Source organism: Heterocephalus glaber, unplaced genomic scaffold (genome assembly GCF_053883595.1).
Source record: "Heterocephalus glaber isolate CG9 unplaced genomic scaffold, H.glaber_assembly_v1.0 deba00001606, whole genome shotgun sequence".
In the NCBI taxonomy this organism is placed as follows: Eukaryota; Metazoa; Chordata; class Mammalia; order Rodentia; family Bathyergidae; genus Heterocephalus; species Heterocephalus glaber.
In genome coordinates, this window is record NW_028258377.1 from 12675501 (window position 1) to 12697247 (window position 21747).

General features: G+C 43.6%; 1 protein-coding gene and 2 pseudogenes across 5 annotated transcripts in view; all 3 read right to left on the minus strand.

Moving 5' to 3' along the window:
• The window catches only part of Znf346 (zinc finger protein 346), a 60711-nt gene that overhangs the window by 9668 nt on the left and 29296 nt on the right, over positions 1-21747 (minus strand). The window contains exon 6 of one of the 4 annotated variants that reach the window (XM_021238999.2): positions 17312-17416. The exons of the other annotated variants lie outside the window; for them this stretch is intronic. Within the exon in view, the coding sequence (XP_021094658.1) occupies positions 17313-17416 (104 nt within the window). The 3' untranslated portion in view covers position 17312. The remainder of the gene's footprint in view (positions 1-17311; positions 17417-21747) is intronic. 4 annotated transcript variants of the gene reach the window in all.
• Positions 125-9551, minus strand: LOC147822938 (uncharacterized; annotated as a pseudogene). Its single transcript, XR_015444896.1, has 2 exons — positions 9546-9551; positions 125-9077 (listed from the first exon to the last, which is right to left on the minus strand). The product of XR_015444896.1 is annotated as an uncharacterized LOC147822938 (transcript).
• Positions 18744-19468, minus strand: LOC147822939 (PR domain zinc finger protein 10-like; annotated as a pseudogene).

The window sequence follows — 21747 nt, forward strand, 5'->3', positions numbered from 1 at the left end:
AGATATTACAATAGACTATCAGAAACCATTCTTTTCCCAAGGTCAGGAATTGGATCTGGGGCTGGTGTGGACTTCACAATTACTACTAGTTTAGGAGTCAGTGATGCCCAGATTTCAAAACCCAGTGCTAGGGATCAAACCCAGGGCCACACGCAGGCCAGGCAAGTACTCTTCTTCTTCTTCATTTTTTTTTTTTTTTTGGTACTGGGGATCAAACTTGGATCCTTGCACTTGTGAGGCAGGCGGTGGAACCACTGAGCTAAATCCCCGGGCCCTCCACTCTTCTTATCTATTTAAGTATGAGGGACCATGTCAGGTCTTTGTATATTTATGTCCTTGGATTTGTATATCTTATAGGTGAGGTGCTTTTGTCCATTTTTCAGAGCAGGAAACAAGCTGAGAGGTTTAGTGGTTTACTTGGGGTCAGAGCTGGACCTTATCCTCTGGTCTGACTTTAAAGCCCCCATTTTTCCTTCTATACAAGTCTCTTGGCTTTCCTAAGTCCTCTGTTGTATACGAGATCTTAGCACACTATACAATTATCTGTAAGATAGATTCAAATCATTTGGGGCAACTGCAAAATTTATGTTAAAAAAAATTTGCCCACTGTCTATACTAGTGAATTTCCACCTGCTTATTTAAAAATATCTGGCTTGGGCCGGGGATTTAGCTTAGTGGTTTCACTGCCTACTGTGCAAACGCAAGGACCCGAGTTCAATCCCCGGTATCAAAAAATATATATATCTGGCTTATTTAGAAAAGTAGAATGTCAGTTATCTCAAGTTGATGGAAGAAGCATTTGTTTCACCCCACTTTCTCTTCTTGTGTTACCTTTATTCTCTCTTCCTTTCTTGTTCTTTTTTTTGTTTTTATTAGACAGGGTCTTACTCTGTAGTCCAGGCTGGTCTTGAACTTGTGGCCATCCTCCTGCCTTAGCCTCCCAAGTGCTCGGATTATAGGCATGTAACACCAGGCCTGGCTATTTTGCTTTTTTTAACACTTGATCTTAGCCAAAAGGCCGAGAAGCGATTATTTTGCTTTTTTTTTGAGACAGGGTCTCAACTGTGTAGGCCAGGCTGGCCTCAACTTGTGATCCTCTTGCATCAGCCTCGGCAGTGCTGGGATTACAGGTGTGCTCTATCATGCCCAGCTGCTGTTGTGCCTCTGGAAAAAGCTGTCTGTATTCGCTTTTCCATCTCCTTGCCTCTTTTTTTTTTTTTGGTACCAGGGATCGAACTTGGGACCTTGCACTTTCGAGGCAGGCGTTGGAACCACTGAGCTAAATCCCTGGGCCCCCTTGCCTCTTAATCATTTTGTAATTAACTGAAATGCTTCCAAACATCTCAATCTAATAGACAAACGGAAGCTTATTAGGCCTCCTTTTAGCTGACTTTAAACTGCATCTAACAGAACTGGTAATTGCTCCCTTCTTCAAACTTCTAACCCTTAGCTTTCCGTGTGGCACACTTTTTTTTTTGAATTTCTCATCTGATTGTTCCTTCTTAGTCTCTTTTTTATTATATCCTGTTTTATTTCACTTTTTAATATTTAATGTTTTAATACTAGCACTCTGGAGGGTTCATTCTTTTTCTTTCATTTACTATTAGTATTATTATTTCATTATTTATTATTGTGTACGTGTGTGTGTGTGTGCACGCGCGCGCTAGTGGGGACTGAACTCATGGCTTCATGCATGCTAGGTAAGTGCTCTATCACTGAGTTACATTCACAGCCCTGTTTTTATTTTGAGACAGGGTTTCACTAAGCTGCTCAGGCTGGCCTTAAACTTGTGATCCTCTTACCTTAGTCTCTTGAGCATTGTGATGATTTTATTTTATTGTGTTTACTCATTTTTTTTTTTTTTAGGAGCTGGGGAGGGAACCCTGGGCCTTATGCATGCTAGGCAAGGGCTCTAACACTGAGCTACACTCCCAGGCCAGTCCACTTTTCAAAATTGTGGTAAATTATACACATAACAAAATTTACTATCTAAACTAGGGATGTCAATTCATGACTCATGGGTTGCATGTAGTCCTGAAAAACTGTGACGTAGGGGCTGGGGATTTAGCTCAGTGGTTCCGCCACCTGCCTTGCAAGTGCAAGGACCTGAGTTCGATCTCCGGTACCAAAAACAAAACAAAACAAAACAAAAACTGTGATGTAGTCTCTGGCAGGCATGGTGGTACATACCTATAATTCCAGCACTTGGGAGGTTGAGGCACGAGGATCGCTGTGAGTTCAAGGGCAGCCTGGACTATATAGTGAATTCAAGCCTAGCCTAGAATATACAGTGAGACCCTGTCTCAAAAAACTAACCCCCGAAAAAACTATTAAGGCAGCCCCACAAGATAATAAACCTTTTTTTTTTTTTGGTACTGGGGATTGAACTCGGGTCCTTGTGCTTGCCCAGCTGGCAGAGAGACCACTGAGCTAAATCCCCAGCCCAATAAACTTTTAATATTATCATGTCTTTAGTTATGTTTTTCATGACTTGACTGCTCAGTGCTCAAGTGTAAATTCTGTAGGTAATAATGACAATGGAATGTTGTGTAGGGGACAGCACAGTGCAGTGCTACCTCCCCACTTCACACTTAGTTCAATGGAAACTTGAGTGTATCACATGCTACATGTACTTGTGCAGTAAATAAAATGCAGTGATTACTAACAGTACTGTATTTTAAGCCAGGTCAGATGGTGTAGACCTGTATTTCCGGCACTCTGGAAGACTGAGGCAGGAGGGTTGGAAGTTCAAGCCTAGCCTGGGGAATTTAGTGACTTAGTGAGACTTTGTCTCACAGTAAAAAATATAAAAAGGGCTGGGTATATAAGGTCAGGCATAGGCCTTAAGTTCAATCTCTAGTACCACTGAACAAACAAACCTACTTACACATACGTGTGTCTGTGAAGACAGGTGCTTACTGTTATTAAGCACACATCTTTTCTTATTTAATTATTAAAATTTGGCTGGGGCTGGGGATTTAGCTCAGTGGTTCCAACGCCTGCCTTGAAAGCACAAGGTCCCGAGTTCGATCCCCGGTACCAAAAAATAGAAAAAAATTTGGCTTATTGTGTTATTTAAAAAGTTATAATAAAAAATTTAAAAATAAAGGAAGTTTTATTGCTTATATACATTAACTATTTTATATATTTTATATGTGGCTGAAGACAATTCCTCTTCACTCAATGCAGCCCAGGCAAGTGAAAAGGTTAGACACCTGTGATCTAAACTATTATTTATTATTTTTGATATTAGGAATTGAACCCAGGGGTGCTTTATCACTGAGAAGGTCTCACTAAGTTCCCCAGGCTGGCCTCAAACTTGCAATCCTTCTGGCCTAGTCTCCTGAGTAGGTGGGATTATAGGAAGGTACCACAGTGATCTAAATCATTTTAAAGTGTAGAGTTTGGTAATGTCAAGGACACTCACATGCCAGGGGTGGTGGCACATGATTGTAATCCCAGCTCCTTCAGACGTTGAGGCAGGAGGATCACAAAAGTTTGAGGCTAGCCTAGGGAGTTTAGCAAGACCTAGCCCCAAAATAAATTGTTTTGTGTTTTGTTTGTTTTTGAGACAGGGTCTTACTATGTAGTTCAGGCTGTCCTCATTTGACCTCAGTCTCCTAAGTGCTGGGATTACAGGCGTGCACCACCACATCTGGCTCAAAATAAAATTTAAAGAAAAGGGTGGGGATGTAGCTCAATGGTAGACTGCTTGCCTAACATGCATGAGGCCCTGAGTTCAAGCCCAAGTACTGCAAACAAAACTTCCAAAAAACCAAACTGATAAAACCTGGTGATCTAATTGCTTAAGACTAAAATTGTGCACCATCTTTGACTTATTCTCCCAATGGCCAAATCTTGACAATTCTATTATCTATATACCTCTTGAATTCACCTTTTTTTTTGGGGGGGGGCAGCATTGTGGATTGAACCCAGGGAGAACCCAGCTGCATCCCCAGCTCTTTTTATTCATTGGTCCATTTTGTTTGTTTTTGGTACTGGGGATGGAACTTGGGTCTTTTCGTTTGCAAGGCAGGTGTTGGAACCACTGAGCTAAATCCCCAGCCCCATTAGTCCATTTTGAGACAGTGTTTCACTGAGTTCCCCAGGCTGACTTCCACTCCCATGCAGCTGGGATTACAGGAGTGCCCTAGCATGTCCAAGTTTTGACTCCATCTATTTCTTTGTCCACCCTCTCCACTGCTGCTTTATTCCAAGTTCCTGTTTTCTCCGGTATGAACTTCTACTATATCCTTATAGCTAGTCTCTCTCCATCACGGTTCCACCCTACTCTACATTGTAACCAGAATGGTCTCTACATTGTAACCACAGTGATCTACCTACGATGCTTAAATTTCCAGTGGCTTCCCAATACTCTCAGGATAAAGACCTAAATCTTTCAAGATCCATACTGCCATTACTGAATACCTGCTCACCTCCTCAGCACTGCTGTGCCCCACACTATCCCCACTGCCCTCTAATAGGCCTTCCTTGATGCTCCCCCATCTTTTTTTTTGTTTTTTTTAGACAGGTTTTCACTATGTAGTTCAGGCTGGCCTTTAACCCACTATGTAGCCCTGGTTGGCCTCAAACTCTCAGCAATACTCCTGCCTCAGCCTCCTAAGTGCTGGAATTCCAGGAGTGCATCATCACACACTGCTGATGCTCTCTCATTTTTTTTTTTTTTCTTTTTCGGTACCAGGATTGAACTTAGGACCTTGTGCTTCCAAAAGCAGGCAGTGGAACCACTGAGCTAAATCCCTGGCCCTAATGCTCCCTCATCTTATCTCCCCTTGTTTTATGTGCACACAGTCTAACATTTTTCTCCTTTTCTAAAGCTAATCACACTTACAATTATTTGCTCAATATCTGTCTTCTGTGCTAGTCTCTAAGCTCCATAAGAACACGGATAATATTTGTCTTATGTATAATGCCTAGTGCATATTAGTTAAGAGTGAATTTAGTAAGATTCTGAAAAATCCTTCCTATATATATGAGTTGAAGAAACAGGAGACCAGCATGGGCAGAGGAAATAGACTTGCTGTGTGGGAGGCAAGGCTCTAAGTAGGGGAGTAAGTGATGAAGTGAAGCAGAGGAGAATTCTAGTAACCCAGAGGAGGACCTTAAGTGACCTAGGGGCTAAAAAGATTTGGTTGCTTAAATGATATGTAAGTTTTTGTTTTTGCTTTTGTGAGCAAATATGAGAGAAGTAGGAGCCTGGAGTATAAAACCAAGTATTGCTAGATCTGCTTAGTAGATTTTGGATCATCTTACATTTGCCCACTACTTGCCATGAGATATTTGCTAGGGGCCAGCCCTCTAGGAACCATGCTCTAGATCCAGCACAGACTTATCGACTTGGGTTTCGAGGATAGCTTTGGCTCTGCCACTCTCTAGTGTAGGATCTTGGGTGGACCAGTTTATCTTCCTGATCCTAAAATTCTCATCTATAAAATGTGGATAATCAAAGTTGCACAATAAGCCTGGTGTGGTGGTGTACACCTGTAATTCCAGCACTCTGAGAAGCTGAGGCAAGAAGATCCCAAGTTTGAGCCCAGCCAGGGCAATTTAACAATTTAGTGAGACCTTGTTTCAAAATAAACAACAAAAACGGGCTAGGGATGTAGTTCAGTGCAAGGGCCCTGGGTTCAATCACTAGTACCACATACACACACAGAGAAGGCCCAGGCATGTAACTCAATGTGTCAGTGCTGGGTTCCAGTTCACAGTACTAAAAAAAATGCACACAGAGTTACTGTCAGTATTAAATCAGGTAACTAAATATGAAAGTACCTACCCTAAGGCTTGGACCACAGCATCCATCAGTAAGTGTTACATGACTAATGAACAAAAAAAACCCAACCTTTAAGAGAAGCCAGCAAAGAGGAGTCAAGTTGTTATCAAACCTAACTCATTTACTGAGGCAGTATCCCTGTCAGAGATATCCCTGCTTGCATAGTCTTCTAGGTCAGCATCCCACCTCTGTGAATCAGAGTTGTCTTAGAGCCTTTGTTAGACATCCTGTACTTGGAAAGTCTCCTGCAAAGTACACTTGGAGCTGGGGGGAGGAGGATCGAGGGGGAGCCAGAGGCAGAGACCCATGATATTGTCACTTATCAACATTGAAGTTGTATCAGCACTATGACCTTGAAAAGTCATAGTTTCACTCTTATTTATAAAGTGGGAAAATCATACCTATTTATAGGACTATTACAGGGATTAAATTATGATACACAAAGATATACAAGGGGTTATCAAAATTATGCTGAATGTTCAAATTAAAAAAAAACTTATTACAGTAAAAGACATATTGCCATAAATGATGGGATAAGGGTGTTAAAAATGAGAAGCAGGTTTTCTGTTTTTTGGTTTGTTTTTTTTTTGGTATCGGGGATCAAACTCAAGACCTTGTGCTTTCGAGGGAGGTGGCAGCACCACTGAGCTAAATCCCCAGCTCTGTTTTCTGTTTAACACATGGCCTTAATATGTAGTTTAGGCTTGAACTTACTATGGAGCCCAGGCTGGCCTGGAACTAGCAGTGATCCTCCTGCCTCAGCCTTCTTAGTGCTGGGATTATAGGCATGTACTGCCATACCTGGCTGAGAGAGAGTATTTTGAGGAGGAGTAATGGCAATGTATCTTTTAGTGTAACATGTTAAAAAAAATTAAACATTCACTATATTTTTGACCACTCAGTGTTGGTCAAATATTTATGGTAATTTCTGACAAATAAAAACATTATGGCTGGCTGGGGATTTAGCTCAGTGATTCCGGCGCCTGCCTCGCAAGTGCAAGGTCCCGAGTTTGATACCCGGTACCAAAAAAAAAACAACAAAAAAAACCAGTATGGTGTGTCCTCATCCACCTTATTCACTAGAGCTGGCATTGTACAACTTTGGGCTCTTCCCCAAAGTCAAAATGACCACGAATGTAAACATTTTGAATGGATGCAGGACATCAAGGCAGCCACAACAGCAACAGCACAACTAAAGACACCCATGAAAGAGGACTTGCAGAACTGCTTCAAAAAATGGCGAGAATGATGGACAATGTGAAGCAAAGGGGAGTATTTTAAGGGAGATTAATAGGAATATGCCTTTTACTGTAATACAGTTTAAAAATTTAAGCATTCATTGTATTTGTTGACCACACTTCATGTATATATTAACATAAGAGAAGACATGATACCCATGTTCCTCTGTCTAGATTTATTTTTATTAAAAATTTATTAGTTTTATACCTGCTGAGGGGGAGGCACAAGGCTATGAACACTACAACTCAATGAATGTACAATAAATTTTCATATTTAAATAACTAGATAGATCCAATATTGTCAACCAGGGGTGAGCTTTAGCATCTATGAAATGCTTTTCAGCCCTAGGTATATTAAGTTTTTCTTTAAAAGGAAAATTCTGAGTTAAAACAAGAGATTTTCCCAGAATAACAAGAATTCTACATGATGAAATATCTATTACTGTGGGTACCAATCAAATAATAAAAATTTGAAATTTATACCCAATTTACTCCACCATATTCATATTGCACTGAATGAAGTCTACAGTGTCAGTGTGCCTTTAGATAAATGCTGGTTAATGTTTCCCAAGTTGGGTCTTTGAATACAAATGGGCCATCTCTTCAAATACATATCCTCCTCAAAACTATTCCCTTAGAATGACTATGCAGAATTTCTGGCGTTAAAGCAGTGTTGACCTGCATTTCTGGTTAATGCATGATTCAGTTTTAGAGTCTTTATTCCACTTCAGGGCTGAGGAAGAAGACACTTAGGAAAAAGAGGTCCTTTCATAATATTTTCCCCCGTACATTTTAGAACTTGAAATAACTGGGACAAGGCTGGGGTTGTGTCTCAGTGGTAGAGTACTTGTCCAGCATATCCAAGGTCCTAAGATCCATCCTCAGCATCACAAAAACAAAAGCCACTCCCTCAAAAAAAATCCCAACTGAAAAAAAAAAATCCTAACTGGTATAAAATGCATAGTCCATTCAGTGATAGGAATAACTAAGGACAGTAGAGCTATCTTGGTGGTTCACATAAAAAAGAACCCCACCAGGGCCATATGTAAGTTATAAAAACTGAAATAGGCCTTGGAAAAAGTCGAATATTCTCCACCTAGCAAATTTTTCTGGATTGGACTCTAGGATATTTATGGTCATTACACTGTGGGACTTTGGCAACAGCCAGGAAAGGTAGCTATGGAACTTGCTGAGTGTGGTACTAAGCATAGAGTCTGGTTCTCCAGGACCAACAGGATAAAGTTTCTGAATGCTTGACAGGAGCTTGGCTGCTGAGTGGTCAGAATGTGGGCTTTAAGCTTGCTGGCACTTTTACAAAATGTATCATACTATTGACAAAAGTAATTATGGTTGAATTTTATGATAGGTCGAGTTAACCCTGACACCTATTTTATCTTTATGTCTGGATGCCTCTTTGATAAGTGATTTGCCAGCAGGACTTGTTCCTATAAGCCCACACACAAGTGGCATTTGAACGTGAAGTCCTCATAATCTATGGATGTGATGTGAGGTTTGGACATCTTGGAGCTGCTGTAGTTGGCTATCGTGGTCTCCTTCTCAGGATTATGCATTCTTTGCCCATGCTTCCATAGTTTGTCTTTTCTGCTTAAATTGATTCCCACAGGAAGAACACAGGATGTCTTTATAGTCTGAATGCCAGAGCATATGGAGTCACAGCCCACTGAGGTGACAGAAGGCCTTGTCATAACTGTGTACTGGTGCATCTTTTCTGAGTAGAAATTGTACATATTTTTCACCTGGGTGAAACCTGGGAAACATTCCTTGTAAGTTGGGCAGATGAAGCAGTCACCATTGATATGAATGGTCACATGATCTTTTAACAAATCAGAGGGAAAAAAATTTGGGGCAAACAATGCAAGAGTAAGTCTTTTGGTCTAAATGGACCTTCACATGGCTTCCTGAGGAGGCAATGTTGCTAAAGCCTTTGTTGCAGAGATCACAGGTCAATAGGCAGTTTTCCTCCTGCTCATCGAAAAGCCGCTCTTGGTCTGGTTTGTCCTTTTCATTCTTGGAAGGCTTTCACACTGCAAACATTTAAAAAGTCTCCAAATTAATAGATGCCAAAGAGTTGTGTTTCAGATGCATTTGGGTCTGTGCATGTCACTGGCTGTCAAACTGCTATGGGTGGGACCATGGTCTTTGTGGCTACAGATGCAGATTGGAGAGTTTCTGGTGCATGTTCCAGAGACTAGTTTCCCATGGCAGCTGAGGGACTGGGATAGTTCTGGCTGATACAACCCATTCAGAGTAGCTGGTTTAGCCTTATCAAACTGCTCCTGTGTGGGAAAAGTAGCAAATCTTGTGTCCGTTCATCCCTCTTCCCTATTTTTGCTGGCTATTTCCAAGGGGATAAATTTTGGAGGTCACCCTGGTCATTGACCTGGGCCAGAAAATCTCTTTCTTTATTTCCTTCCTTAGCTTCTTCTTTTGCTAAGCATCGTCAGAACTGAGATGCTGTTGCAACTGCTGCGAGCTTCTAAACTTGCAGTTACCTCCATAGGAGGACCAATTTTCTTGTCTTTTGGGTCTTGTTTTGTTTTTTGGTGGTACTGGGAATTCAGTCCAGGTGTGTTCTCTCACTGAATTACATTCCAACCCATTTTACTTTGAGACAAGAATTCATTAAATTGGCCATGTACACACAATCCACCTGCGTCAGCCTCTTGAGTAGCTAGGATTATAGGCATAATCCACTGTGCCTTTTTTTTTGGTTTCAAAGAACTTTCCTTTCTTCCTCAGAAATATCTTGATTTTTTTTGTTTTTTGTTTATGAATTCAGCATAGGAAGTAGCATACCAAATCTTCAGTTCTTGCTTTGATTCCTTTTTTGGGTTGAACCCAGGACCATGGGGAAAAAAGCACCTTCTACCACTGAGCTACATCTCCAGTTCCAGGCTCCGTGTTCTTTGCCATTGTATAACACATATAGTGGCTGTTATGGCTTGTATCTGCCTAGATATCCCCCCCCCCCACAACCTCAAGCATTCATAGGGGACTAAGGGTGTGCCACTCTGGGTGTAGGTGGCACTATTCAAAAGGTGAGGAGCCTGAATGGAATATAAAGGGACAGAAAGGCTGGCTGCTGTTGCTGCTCCTGGTATTTCCCTACTGCTCCTTTCTGCTTTGCTGTTTTCTGGTTGCTTGCCATAGACAATTTCTCCTTTGCGATGCCCCTCTGCCATGCCACTGTGGGACTGCATAACTCTGTAATCATAAAAGCTCCACTCAAGCCCCAACATAGTGACTGATTGTGAGTTAATGGTTAAAATGTGCTTGTTAGTTCTGGGACACTAGATAAAATCTGTAACAAACATAGAGTTCCTAAGTGAATTACCCATCTCCTTGTTTGTCCGAAACCGATGTTCTAGACACAGCTATCTATAAGACAATCTGCAAACATCTTTTGGCCATCAACATTTTTTTCTCTTTTCTGTAAGTTCTACTTGCTAACTTCCCCTGCAACCCCCTATAAAAACAGCCTTGGACTCTGAGCCAGTTGCCTCTGTAAGCTACTTTGCTTTGGGAGTGCCGTCTGGCCAGACTAATAAAGGTCTGTTTTACTTTTCAACTTGTCCAGTGTGTTCCTTCCCGGGTGTTCTTCGCTGCAGTCAGCTCCTCGGAGTGTTTGGTAAGGCCCTTGGTCTTACATTTTGGAGGCCCCAGCGAGATCCCTGGGTAAGGAACCCCGGTTCAGCCGAGACTCTGTGGCGGGATCCAGCAGGAGGCTCTCAGGCACAGACCTCAAGAAAACCTCCGGAGGTAAGTTTTTTGGCTGGTTGCAACCATTTGTTAAGTCAAGAGTGAGGTGGCTGACGAGCCGGGAAACCTCCCCTGACCCCAAGGTTCCTGACAAGGAACAAGGGAAGATTTGGTTTCATTTCTGTTGTGGCGCCTGTTCATCTTGTCGTTCATACGTTAGTGTCCTATCCGTTGTATGTTTAATTTTGCATTTCTTCCCAAATCATCAAGGGCAGAGATGGGAGGATCCTGCTCCAAGAATACTCTGTTGGATTGTTTTCTCACTAATTTTAAATTGGCTTTTCCCCCCAAACAGGAGGACGAATATGGGGTTAAATTCTCTCGCGGAAAACTTCGCTCCCTGTGTCAATTGGAATGGCTGGCCTTTGGAGTTGGATGGCCAGCTGAGGGCTCTTTTGACCCAAGCCTCTGTGGGGCTGTATGGAAAAGGGTCACCAGTCACCCTAGTCATCCTGATCAGTTCCCATATATAAATATCTGGGTTCAGGCTTGTCAAGAGCCTCTGGCTTGGTTGCAGTATTGTTCCTTGTGAACAAACACTCGCATTCTGGTTATGGCTCCAAGGGAACCCCGAGGGTCCAAAACCCGGGCTCCCAGGCCAGTGCTCTCACAAGATCCTGATCCCTTAGATCCCTTCATAAGACCTCCACCCTATGTGGAGCCTCCCTCCTCCTCTGATAAAGCTGGCCCCAGATCTTGAAACCCTTTCTACCCTCCTCTTCCAGAAGAAGAAAAATCTCCGGATTCTGTAATCTCCCCCTCCCACATGCGAACAGGGGCCGCTTATGGTCCCAGCGGGGCTCCCACTGAAGGGGCTGGTTTGATACCTCTTTTGCTTCTTCGGGAAATAGAGCAAGGTCATTATGTCTATATCCCTTTCTCTACCAGTGACTTGTATAATTGGAAACATCAAAATCCCCCTTTTTCAGAAAAACCCCAGGCTTTGATCTCCCTCCTAGAATCTGTTTTTCATACCCATGACCCTACCTGGGATGACTGTCAACAACTCCTCCAAGCCCTCTTCACCTCTGAGGAAAGAGAAAGGATCCAAGGGCAAGCGATCAAGTCAGTGTTGGGAGGAACAGAGGGCCCACTTGATGAGCAACAACGGCCCCGTATTGAGGGACAACTTCCGTCCACCCATCCCCCATGGCAAGCTAATTCCTTGGGCGGGAGAGAAGCTCTCCAAAACTACCGTCAGCATCTCCTAGCTGGCTTGAGGGGAGCTGCTCGAAAGCCTACCAATTTGAGCAAGGTAAGCGAGGTCCTTCAAGGACCTGAGGAATCCCCTTCTGCCTTTTTGGAGCATCTGTTGGAAGCATACCGTACGTATACTCCAATTGACCCAGATGCCCCTGCAAATTGACAGGCAATTAATTTGGCATTTGTTACTCAGTCGGCCCCAGATATTAGAAAGAAATTACAGCAGATGGAGGGATTTGAGGGAGAAAATACGGAAAAATTGATGAGTGTGGCAATGAGGGTGTTTAATAACAGGGATCCTTTTGATGACAGAATGGCTAAAAAGATAGGAAAGGCGAACATTGCAGCCTTGGCAGATGGAAGTTTTATCCGAAAGGAATACAGAGAGAATAAAAAAGAGGATAAAAGTAAAGTACGGCCCTTGTTAGAGAAGGATCAATGTGCATATTGCAAAGAGAAGGGCCATTATAAAAGGGATTGTGAAACGTTGAAAAGAAAGAGAGAGAAGGAGAATAAGAAAGAAGGAAATGGAGTTCTCCTGGTAGATGAGGAAGACTGACGGGGCTGAGGCTCATGGCCGCTTGACCCTAATGAGCCTATGGTTGTTGGGAGCAATGCTACATAATTCTAGGGAAAAATCATTTGGTTAGCCTAGTTCTCTTGCCTACAGACCAGCTACAGAATAACTCCAGTTTGGCCTCTGGTCACAACTGAGACTTCAGTGATCCAGTGATGCTGTGATTCTCCAGGACAAGAAACATCCTGGGAGAACAAACATCTGCTCAGTTCCTCATTGTTCTTGGACTGATTAACATCTTGTTTGCCGGAGATGTACTGAACTCTCTGCAAGCCTTCCGTTACACCTTGTTTATCCCAATGTGAACTATTGAACTCTCTGCAAGTCATCTGTTACATTTGTTTCTCCCGATATACTGAATAAAAGGTGTGGTAAGCTGGGGGCTTTTGTCTTTGCTGCCCAGAGCAGCACTGATCAGACCCAAAGCTCAGCTTCTTCTCGGTCTCATTTTTCTACCTTTCCTGTAATTCGCCGTGTGCTGCCGTGGCTCGCAGGAGACCAGGACTAACTGCAGAGGTTCTGGTAACGTCCCCTGCCCCTGTCCTCTACATATGGTGACTTTGGAAATAGGGGGGACAGATGTCCAATTCCTTGTGAACACTGGCACAGCCCATTCTGTCCTAAAGACTCCCCTTGGAACCCTTTCTTCCCTAAAGTCCTCCATTACCGGAACCACAGGAAAGTCGGCTTCTTATCCTTGGACCACTAAACGAACTGTAAATCTGGGAAGAGGCACTGTTACTCATTCCTTCTTAGTCATCCCAGAGTGCCCATACCCGTTGTTGGGAAGAGATTTGCTACGAAAATTGGGGGCTGTTATTTCCTTTGAGCCTGAAGGAGGGACTTTTGAACTCAAGCCATCCTCTGCCATTATGGTAACGGTTCCCCTAGAAGATGAATTTAAATTTCTAAAGGAGGGTGCAGAGCCCCCTGAACAGAAATGGGACTACCTTCAGGAAAAGTTTCCCCGGGTATGGGCTGAAACCAATCCACCCGGGCTGGCAAAACACCATGCCCCGGTGGTGGTTCAATTGTTGGCCTCTGCCACCCCCGCCTGTGTGCGGCAGCACCCCCTTCGGCTGGAAGCCAAGGTAGGGATATCCAAGCACATCCACCGACTCCAGGAAGCTGGCATCCTGATCCCTTGCCAGTCAGCCTGGAATACACCTCTGCTTCCTGTAAGGAAGCCTGGCACCTCAGACTTCAGACTGGTACAGGATTTGCCGGAGGTAAACAGCCGAGTGGAGACCGTTCACCCAACAGTACCAAACCCCTATACTCTGTTGTGTCTCATCCCTCCTGCTCATGTGTGGTACTCAGTATTAGACCTCAAAGATGCATTTTTCAGCCTGCCTCTAGACCTGTGAGCCAGCCCCCTCTTTGCATTTGAAAGGACTGACCCAGACACCAGAACTACCAGACAACTGACATGAACCCGGCTGCCACAAGGATTTAAAAACTCCCCCACTCTGTTCGGGGAAGCTCTCAGCAAGGATTTACACAAGGTAAGAAAAGTGTTTCCCCAGGCGACTATTCTTCAGTATGTAGATGACCTCCTGATGGCGACATCGACCGATAAAGAATGCATTGCAGCCACTGAGGGCCTCCTGAAAGCCCTCCAAGACCTGGGATATCGGATGTCTTGGAAGAAAGCTCAGCTCTGTCCGACCAAGGTAACCTACTTTGGCTATATTCTTGAAAAGGAAAAGAGGAGGCTGACAGAATTGAGGGTATCTGCAATTCTCCAGATCCCAGAGCCGAGCTCAAAGAAACAGGTGCAAGAATTCCTAGGGGCACTTGGGTATTGCAGAATTTGGATTCCTGGCTTTGCTTAAATTGCCAAACCCCTGCATGAAGCCACTGCAGGAGGAAATACACCCCTCGAATGGACTGAGGCTTTCCAGCAGGCATTTCAATCGCTTAAGGCTGTGCTTGCATCGGCACCAGCCCTGGCACTGCCAGACTTAAACAAGCCCTTCACCTTGTATGTGGCAGAGAAAAATGGGGTAGCCAAGGGAGTGATTACTCAGCCTTTGGGACTGTGGAAGTGGCCCGTGGCATACCTCTCAAAGAAGCTTGACCCAGTGGCCCGAGGGTGGCCTACTTGTCTGAGGACAGTAGCAGCAGCAGCTGCTTTAACCCAAGAGGCTGACAAATTGACCTTTGGACAGAATTTGACTTTGATCACTCCCCATGCCATTGAGCCCTACTTGAATAGCTCGCCTAGCAAATGGCTGTCTAATGCCAGACTGTTACAGTATCAAGGACTCTTGTTAGAACAGCCAAGCATTAAGTTTGCCACCACCGCTAGCCTCAATCCAGCTACTCTACTCCCGGAATCTGATGAACAGATGCCCATCCATAATTGTCTCGAGACTCTTAAAAACTTGGGGGGAGGGCGTCCAGATTTAATGGACCAGGCCCTCCCCTGCGCAGAGACAACGTTCTACACTGATGGGTACAGTTTTGTGCATGATGGCATATGGTATGGTGGGGCGGTGGTGGTCAACCAGGACCAACAGGTGGAATGGGAGCAGGGGCTACCTCAAGGGACATCAGCACAGAGGGCTGAGCTGATTGCTTTGACTAAGGCTCTGAAACTGGGAAAAGGAAAAAGGATAAATATATTCACTGATAGCTGTTATGCTTTTGCCACCACCCATGTGCACGGGGAGATTTATCAGAATAGAGGGCCGCTGACCTCTAAAGGAAAGAAAATTAAAAACAAGACTGAGATATTGACATTGCTACAAGCCATCTGGTTGCCCCGAGAGGTTGCCATCATCCATTGCCATGGGCACCAAAAGGGGTCTGGCCCTGAGGTGATTGGTAATAATGCTGCTAATCAGGCAGCAAAACAAGCTGCCCAAAAATCAGTGGGGAAGTAAATGGTTCTGCTTCCCATGCCGGTACTCCCAGAAAAACCTGAATACACAGATAAAGAAGTAGTGGAAATGAACAGGAGACACTGGACTCGAGGAGAACATGGATGGTGGATGACTAAGGAGGGAAAGGTGGTGCTCCCAGGTGCTGTAACAGATACGTTGCTGTGAGAACTACATGAGTCCACCCACCTCAGCGAGAAAAGGATGATGGCTGCCCTGCGACCTCATTTCATCAGCGAGGGATTGGCCCAAAAGGCCCAGGACATGGTGAAATGGTGTCCCACCTGCCTCAAGGTAAATGCAAATCAGGTGACCGGGCCCCCCGGGGTCCGACACAGAGGTTTAACTCCAGGAGAGCATTGGGAATTGGACTTTACTGAAATGAAGCCTGACATGTATAGGTGTAAATATTTGTTAGTTTTTGTGGACACCTTTTCAGGATTGATAGAAACATACCCCACTAAGAGGGAGACAGCTGAAGTAACAGTCAAAAAGCTCTTGACAGAAATAGTTCCCCATTTTGGCTTGCCCTTAGCTCTGGGGTCCGACAATGGTCCAGACTTTATGGCTAAGATATCTAAATTAATTAGTAATATCCTTGGAATAAAGTGGAATCTACACTGTGCCTATAGGCCTCAAAACTCAGGACAGGTAGGAAGAACAAATCGAACTTTAAAGGAGATTCTGACTAAATTGTGCTTGGGGACTGAACTAGGTTGGGTAGAGCTTCTCCCTTTTGCCCTCCTCCGAACTAGGTGTACTCCCAAACCTCCTCTGAATCTGCCCCCCCTTCCAGATTGTTTATAGACGATCTCCCCCAATCATCCTGCTAGTAGATGTAGAATTGAAAGAAAAGTTCTCCCACCTTCGACTTCTTAAATCCTTAAAAGCAGTTCATCAGCTTCAGTCAGAGCTACATGAGACATTACGAGAGAAACTGGCTGGTTCCAATAAAAAACCTTTGCAACCTTTACCCTATAAGCCGGGAGATTTGGTTTTTATTCACAGGTTTGATTCCAAGACCCTAAAACCATGTTAAAAGGGACCAGTTCCTGTTGTCCTGTCAACTCCCTTGGCGGTGAAGGTGGCTGGACATTCTGCCTGGATACATCGCAATCATCTGAAAGCAGGACCCCCCGCAGATGTCAAAAAGGGTAAATGGAAGGTTACCAGCCAACCAGGTGACCAGCCAACCAGGTGACCAAAAGCTAAGATTGGAGTGGGTTGGAGATGTTTCGCCTTCATGATAATATTCTCTGGGACATTGGCAGCATTGCCCCCAAGAGGACTAGATCACACAAAAAAATGTATGGATTCAATTGGCAAACTCGCTTAATTTGTCTGAATTCTGTCTAAATGTTGATGTAAATTTCCATTATGTATTGGGAAGCTGTCTCATTCCAGTGTGCACCTCTTTAGAATTAATACGACCCTATACCCTGTTTAAAGACATCCCAGGAAAAAAAACTCACGTATATAAATAGTTATAATTGGGGACCTGTCTCATGTCATAAACCTAAAAGTGCTGTCAAATTATATACACCCAGGGTAATTATGTCAAATAATACCAAATGTGCTATATATGAAAATTGTACAACCAAGTGTCTGAGAATAAACTGGTCAGAAGGGATGCCCTGCCATATAAAACAGAAAATTGTATATAGCAATTGCCATATCTCCCTACCAACAGGATGGTTTTATACCTGTGAAGGTATAACTTTCAATTATATTCCAGCCAATTTAACCAAGACCCATTGCTGCTTGAGTCGTCTAGCTGTAGTTTTACCAGATAGAACTGATTTGATTATGCCAAATAGAACTAAACATTGGTCACCTTATACTGCACCAGGATGTGATGATGATGTAGGTCTTTTGACAGATGCTGAAGTGATATCTGTGATAACATTTTTTGTTGCTCTGCCTTCCATAGGAGTCCATGCTAAAAAGGCAGTATGAAAATTAGCATACAAAGTGGTCAAAGGTTAAATCCTACCTCATCAGCCTTGACATTAATTAGCCAGGAGTTACAAGAACAGAGACAGGCAATCTTAGATAATAGAGCAGCTATAGACTATTTGTTACTCTTTCATCATCAAGATTGTGAAAGAATCAAAAATATGTGTTGTTTTAATCTGACCAACAATAGTCTAGGAATTAAAAAAAAGATAAAACAGTTGAAAGATCTGGCTAAAAGGGTACATGACGAAAAAGTAGGATGGGACTTGTTCCACTGGCTAACTAAATGGTTGCCCAATCTACAATGGTTAAAAACAACTCTTCCTCATAGTTATAGTTGTGTACATATGCTTAATATTGTGATGCTACTGTATACGATGGATGCCCACACTTATACGTAGGATTACTTAAATTATAAAAATCAGTGGGGAATGTGGGACTGCATATCTCTGTAATCATAAAAGCTCCACTCAAGCCCCAACATAGTGACTGACTGTGAATTAATGGTTAAAATGTGCTTGTTAGTTCTGGGACACTAGATAAAATCTGTAACAAACATAGAGTTCCTAAGTGAATTACCCATCTCCTTGTTTGTCCGAAACCGATGTTCTAGACACAGCTATCTATAAGACAATCTGCAAACATCTTTTGGCCATCAACATTTTTTTCTCTTCTCTGTAAGTTCTACTTGCTAACTTCCCCTGCAACCCCCTATAAAAACAGCCTTGGACTCTGAGCCAGTTGCCTCTGTAAGCTACTTTGCTTTGGGAGTGCCGTCTGGCCAGACTAATAAAGGTCTGTTTTACTTTTCAACTTGTCCAGTGTGTTCCTTCCCGGGTGTTCTTCGCTGCAGTCAGCTCCTCAGAGCGTTTGGTAAGGCCCTCGGTCTTACACCACCCTGCCTTGGAGCCAGTCAACTATGGACTAAAACCTCTACAAATTGAGAGCTGAAATAAACCTTTCCTCCTTTAACTTTGGGTATCAGGTATTTTGTCTCAGCAACAAGAAGAGTAACTAAGACAGTGGTCCTACAGGTTGACTATCAGATTCTGCTCCAGGTGAATCTAGGCTGTATATACAAACATCATCTATCACAAAAGGTTTCATCAGATAACTCAAACCATGAGTCTTCATGCAATCCTTATCTTTTCTATCTCCTTTATCAAGAAGAACTTTTAGATAAACATAGCTATCTTTCAGCTTAGATCCAAACTGAGAACAGTTAGAGAAAACTAAGAGAATACTTAGATCCAAACTGAGAAAACTTAGAGGCCTTAAACAAAAAAAAAAAAAGAAAAAGAAAAGAAAACTTAGAGGCCAAACTGAGAATATAACTTTTGAGCAACCTGTACATGAATAGGAACACAGAGATTTGCTCTCACTCAAATGAGTAAGAGCCAGTTGGGGATCAGATGCAAGGTGGCGTGCTTTGGTCAAACTAAAGAGTATGCATTATTATACTCCTAAAACCATAAATTGTGTGGGTGAAAGGGCCAGGGTGGTCTGGCTTCCAGTCATTCAGATCTATGTCTTCATTATTTTCTTCCTCTTTTCCTCAGTATCCTTATCCTTTTCCTCTTTGCCTCCAGTCCATCTGTAAAGTTTTGCAGAATTGCCATGGGTTGGTCCTACCTACTCTTTCAATTGAAGGTAGCACCTGGTTATTATGCACCAGTAATGAGGCTACTGAGCTGTAGCATCCTGTTAGACTTGGCTCTGTAACCAGACTCTGCACAGCTTCCACACACATACTTCCAGACACACTTCCACCAGTGTGTGCTATGGGGTCATCTATTAAAGTGTAGGAGGCACCATTTGCCATGTATACCATTTGCTGGGGTAGACAAACCTGGTCATTAGTGTAAACAATTTGAGCCACATTCTGTTCATGCTCTGCAGACATCAGCAACATGTGTGAGGTTTTATCTTCAGAATCTATCTTTCTTTTTCTTTTTTTGGTACTGGGGATTTTACTCAGGACCTTGCGCTTGTGAGGTGTCAGGAGCAATTCTACATGATTTGGGGGAAAAATCATTTCATAATTATATCATGATTAGGGCCTAGTTTTCCTGGCTACAGCATGTCCAGATATAACTCCATTTTCACCTCCAGTCACACCTAAGACCTCAATGGTCCGGTGATGTTATCATGCTCCAGGGCAAGACCACACCAGTAGAGACATCCTGGGAGGAACCTAATCTTCATCTGTGTAGTTCCTCATTGTTCTAGGATCATTGCTGCTCCCTCTGAGTCAATTGCTACTTTTGTTTCTGCCAGAGGTTCTGAATAAAGGTGAGGCAAGCTGGGGGTCTGGGGTCTTTGCCATCCAGAGCGGCCTTGATCAGGCCAAAACTCAGTTTCTTCTCTAAGTCTCATTTCTTTTTTTTTTTGCAAATAAAAAATTTAATTTCAGAAACTGAGTTCACCATTTATAAATACATTAAAGCATAGTCCATCCAAATTTAGATTAAGTATAGGTACAATATTTTAACAAAATGACAGCTTTTCTAAAAGATCAATATTAAATTGATTTGAAATGAGAAAATGAACCCTTTTTCAGAGGTTAACACAAAAACTTTGAGGACATATTGATTGTTAAAAAAGAATCTGACAACTGATATTTCATTCTGATGTCACTGGGATTCTAAACACCCAAGTGATGGCTGGATCTTCCCTAGCATAAAAAATCTAAATGCCTAAGGCTATTTTCACAACTGCAGTATGACCAGCACCTTCCCTGTTTTAAGAAGCCATCTCCTCTAAAAGGGATCTTAGCCGTAACTGCTCAAACTGGGGGATCCGTGTACATGATGTGTAGGGGATGGCTTCAGAGCACAGTGCTGAACAAGCCGCACAGAGATTGGATCAACAGGTTGTCTGCTGCAAACGTCTCATTTTTAGGTACTGGCTAAATCATAAGCACAAGTTTACAAACTTGGATCCAATTTCGAGGACCTCATGATACAGAGTTGGGGTACCTGAGTTAACTATGTAAAAACCTGAACACAAAACCCGGAATGGAATATTCTGGTGACCAAATGACGGACACTCTGCGACCCCTCACTTCAGTTTCATTTAAAATGCCCTCTCCTCGTTAAAGAGTCAGCTTCCCATAATATTCTCTCTGCTCGACCTTACAGCCTATAGCTGAGAACTGCTTAGTCAAGATGGCTCGAACTCCACCTCCTGTTCACACCTTTCCTTGGACAGCCACAAAAGCTGTTCTGTTGCAATTAAAGCAATGTTAACTGAAATACAGTACCTGATTTGTGGTTTTTACACAACTGAATAAAAGACGTGCAGAATAAAACTGTTTATGTCTTCTTTCCATTCTAGTAAAACAAATTACTAACCCCTAACTTTAAAAAACTTTACAGTTATGAATTAAAACCTGATCATCCTATTTCATCATCAGGGAGAGGCTGTTGCCAGTGGACTTCTGAAAATGCCTGGCTGCAGGAGGAGTAAGGCACACGTGGACACGACCTGAGAGCTGACGGGTGGCCCTAGAGGCTGGCCCAGTATCCCACATGGCCCTGCTGGGTGGGTCACAGCCGGGTACAACTGCACTCCGAAGAGCACCTCTGGTCTGCGGCTCTGTGGTGGGTTCAATACTGAAAGTATATCAAGGGCAGATTCACTTTCAAAAAGATGAGTTTTTCAAAATGCTCCATCATGAGCCTGGGCTGGCCGAAGCTGCTGTTCTCTGTGTGGGTGCTGAACAGCTTCTCGGAAGTGACTGTGCTTGGAGGACAGCCCAGAAAGCAGACGGCCAGCGTGGACAGCGCAGGCCAGGACGAGTGCTTCAGGTTCCAGTAGGCCAGGGGGTTGCTGCCGTGCTCCAGCACCTCCTCCTCCAGATAGGCAAGCACCATGTCCTCGGGTGGCTTTTCCCTGCCACCTCTCTTCACCTTGGCCACCAGGGACCACAGGTCCTCCCCGCCGGAAGCTCCTGGCGAGGACCCTGAGTCACAGCCGTAGGAGGCAACTGTGTCTTCTGAGGTAGAATTCAGTATTTCTAGCTCCCTGATTAAGTCCAGCCTGTACTGTTCTGCCTCCTCCTCCGTGAACAGGGAGGTCTTGTAGTGAGAGTCCAGAAGCGTGGCCAAGACGTACCTGGGGTCGTGGAGGGTGGCGGGCAGGTGGCTAGCCATGGCTTCCTTCAGTGACTTCAGCATGGTGTCAATGCCCATCGTCTCCCCAGATAGCATCTCCACCTTCCTGCTGAGGATGTGGATCATGGGGATAACCTGGCTCAGAGTGGATGCATGTGTGCTCATCTCTCGGCTGGCGGTGTCAAAGGGCCTCAATGCA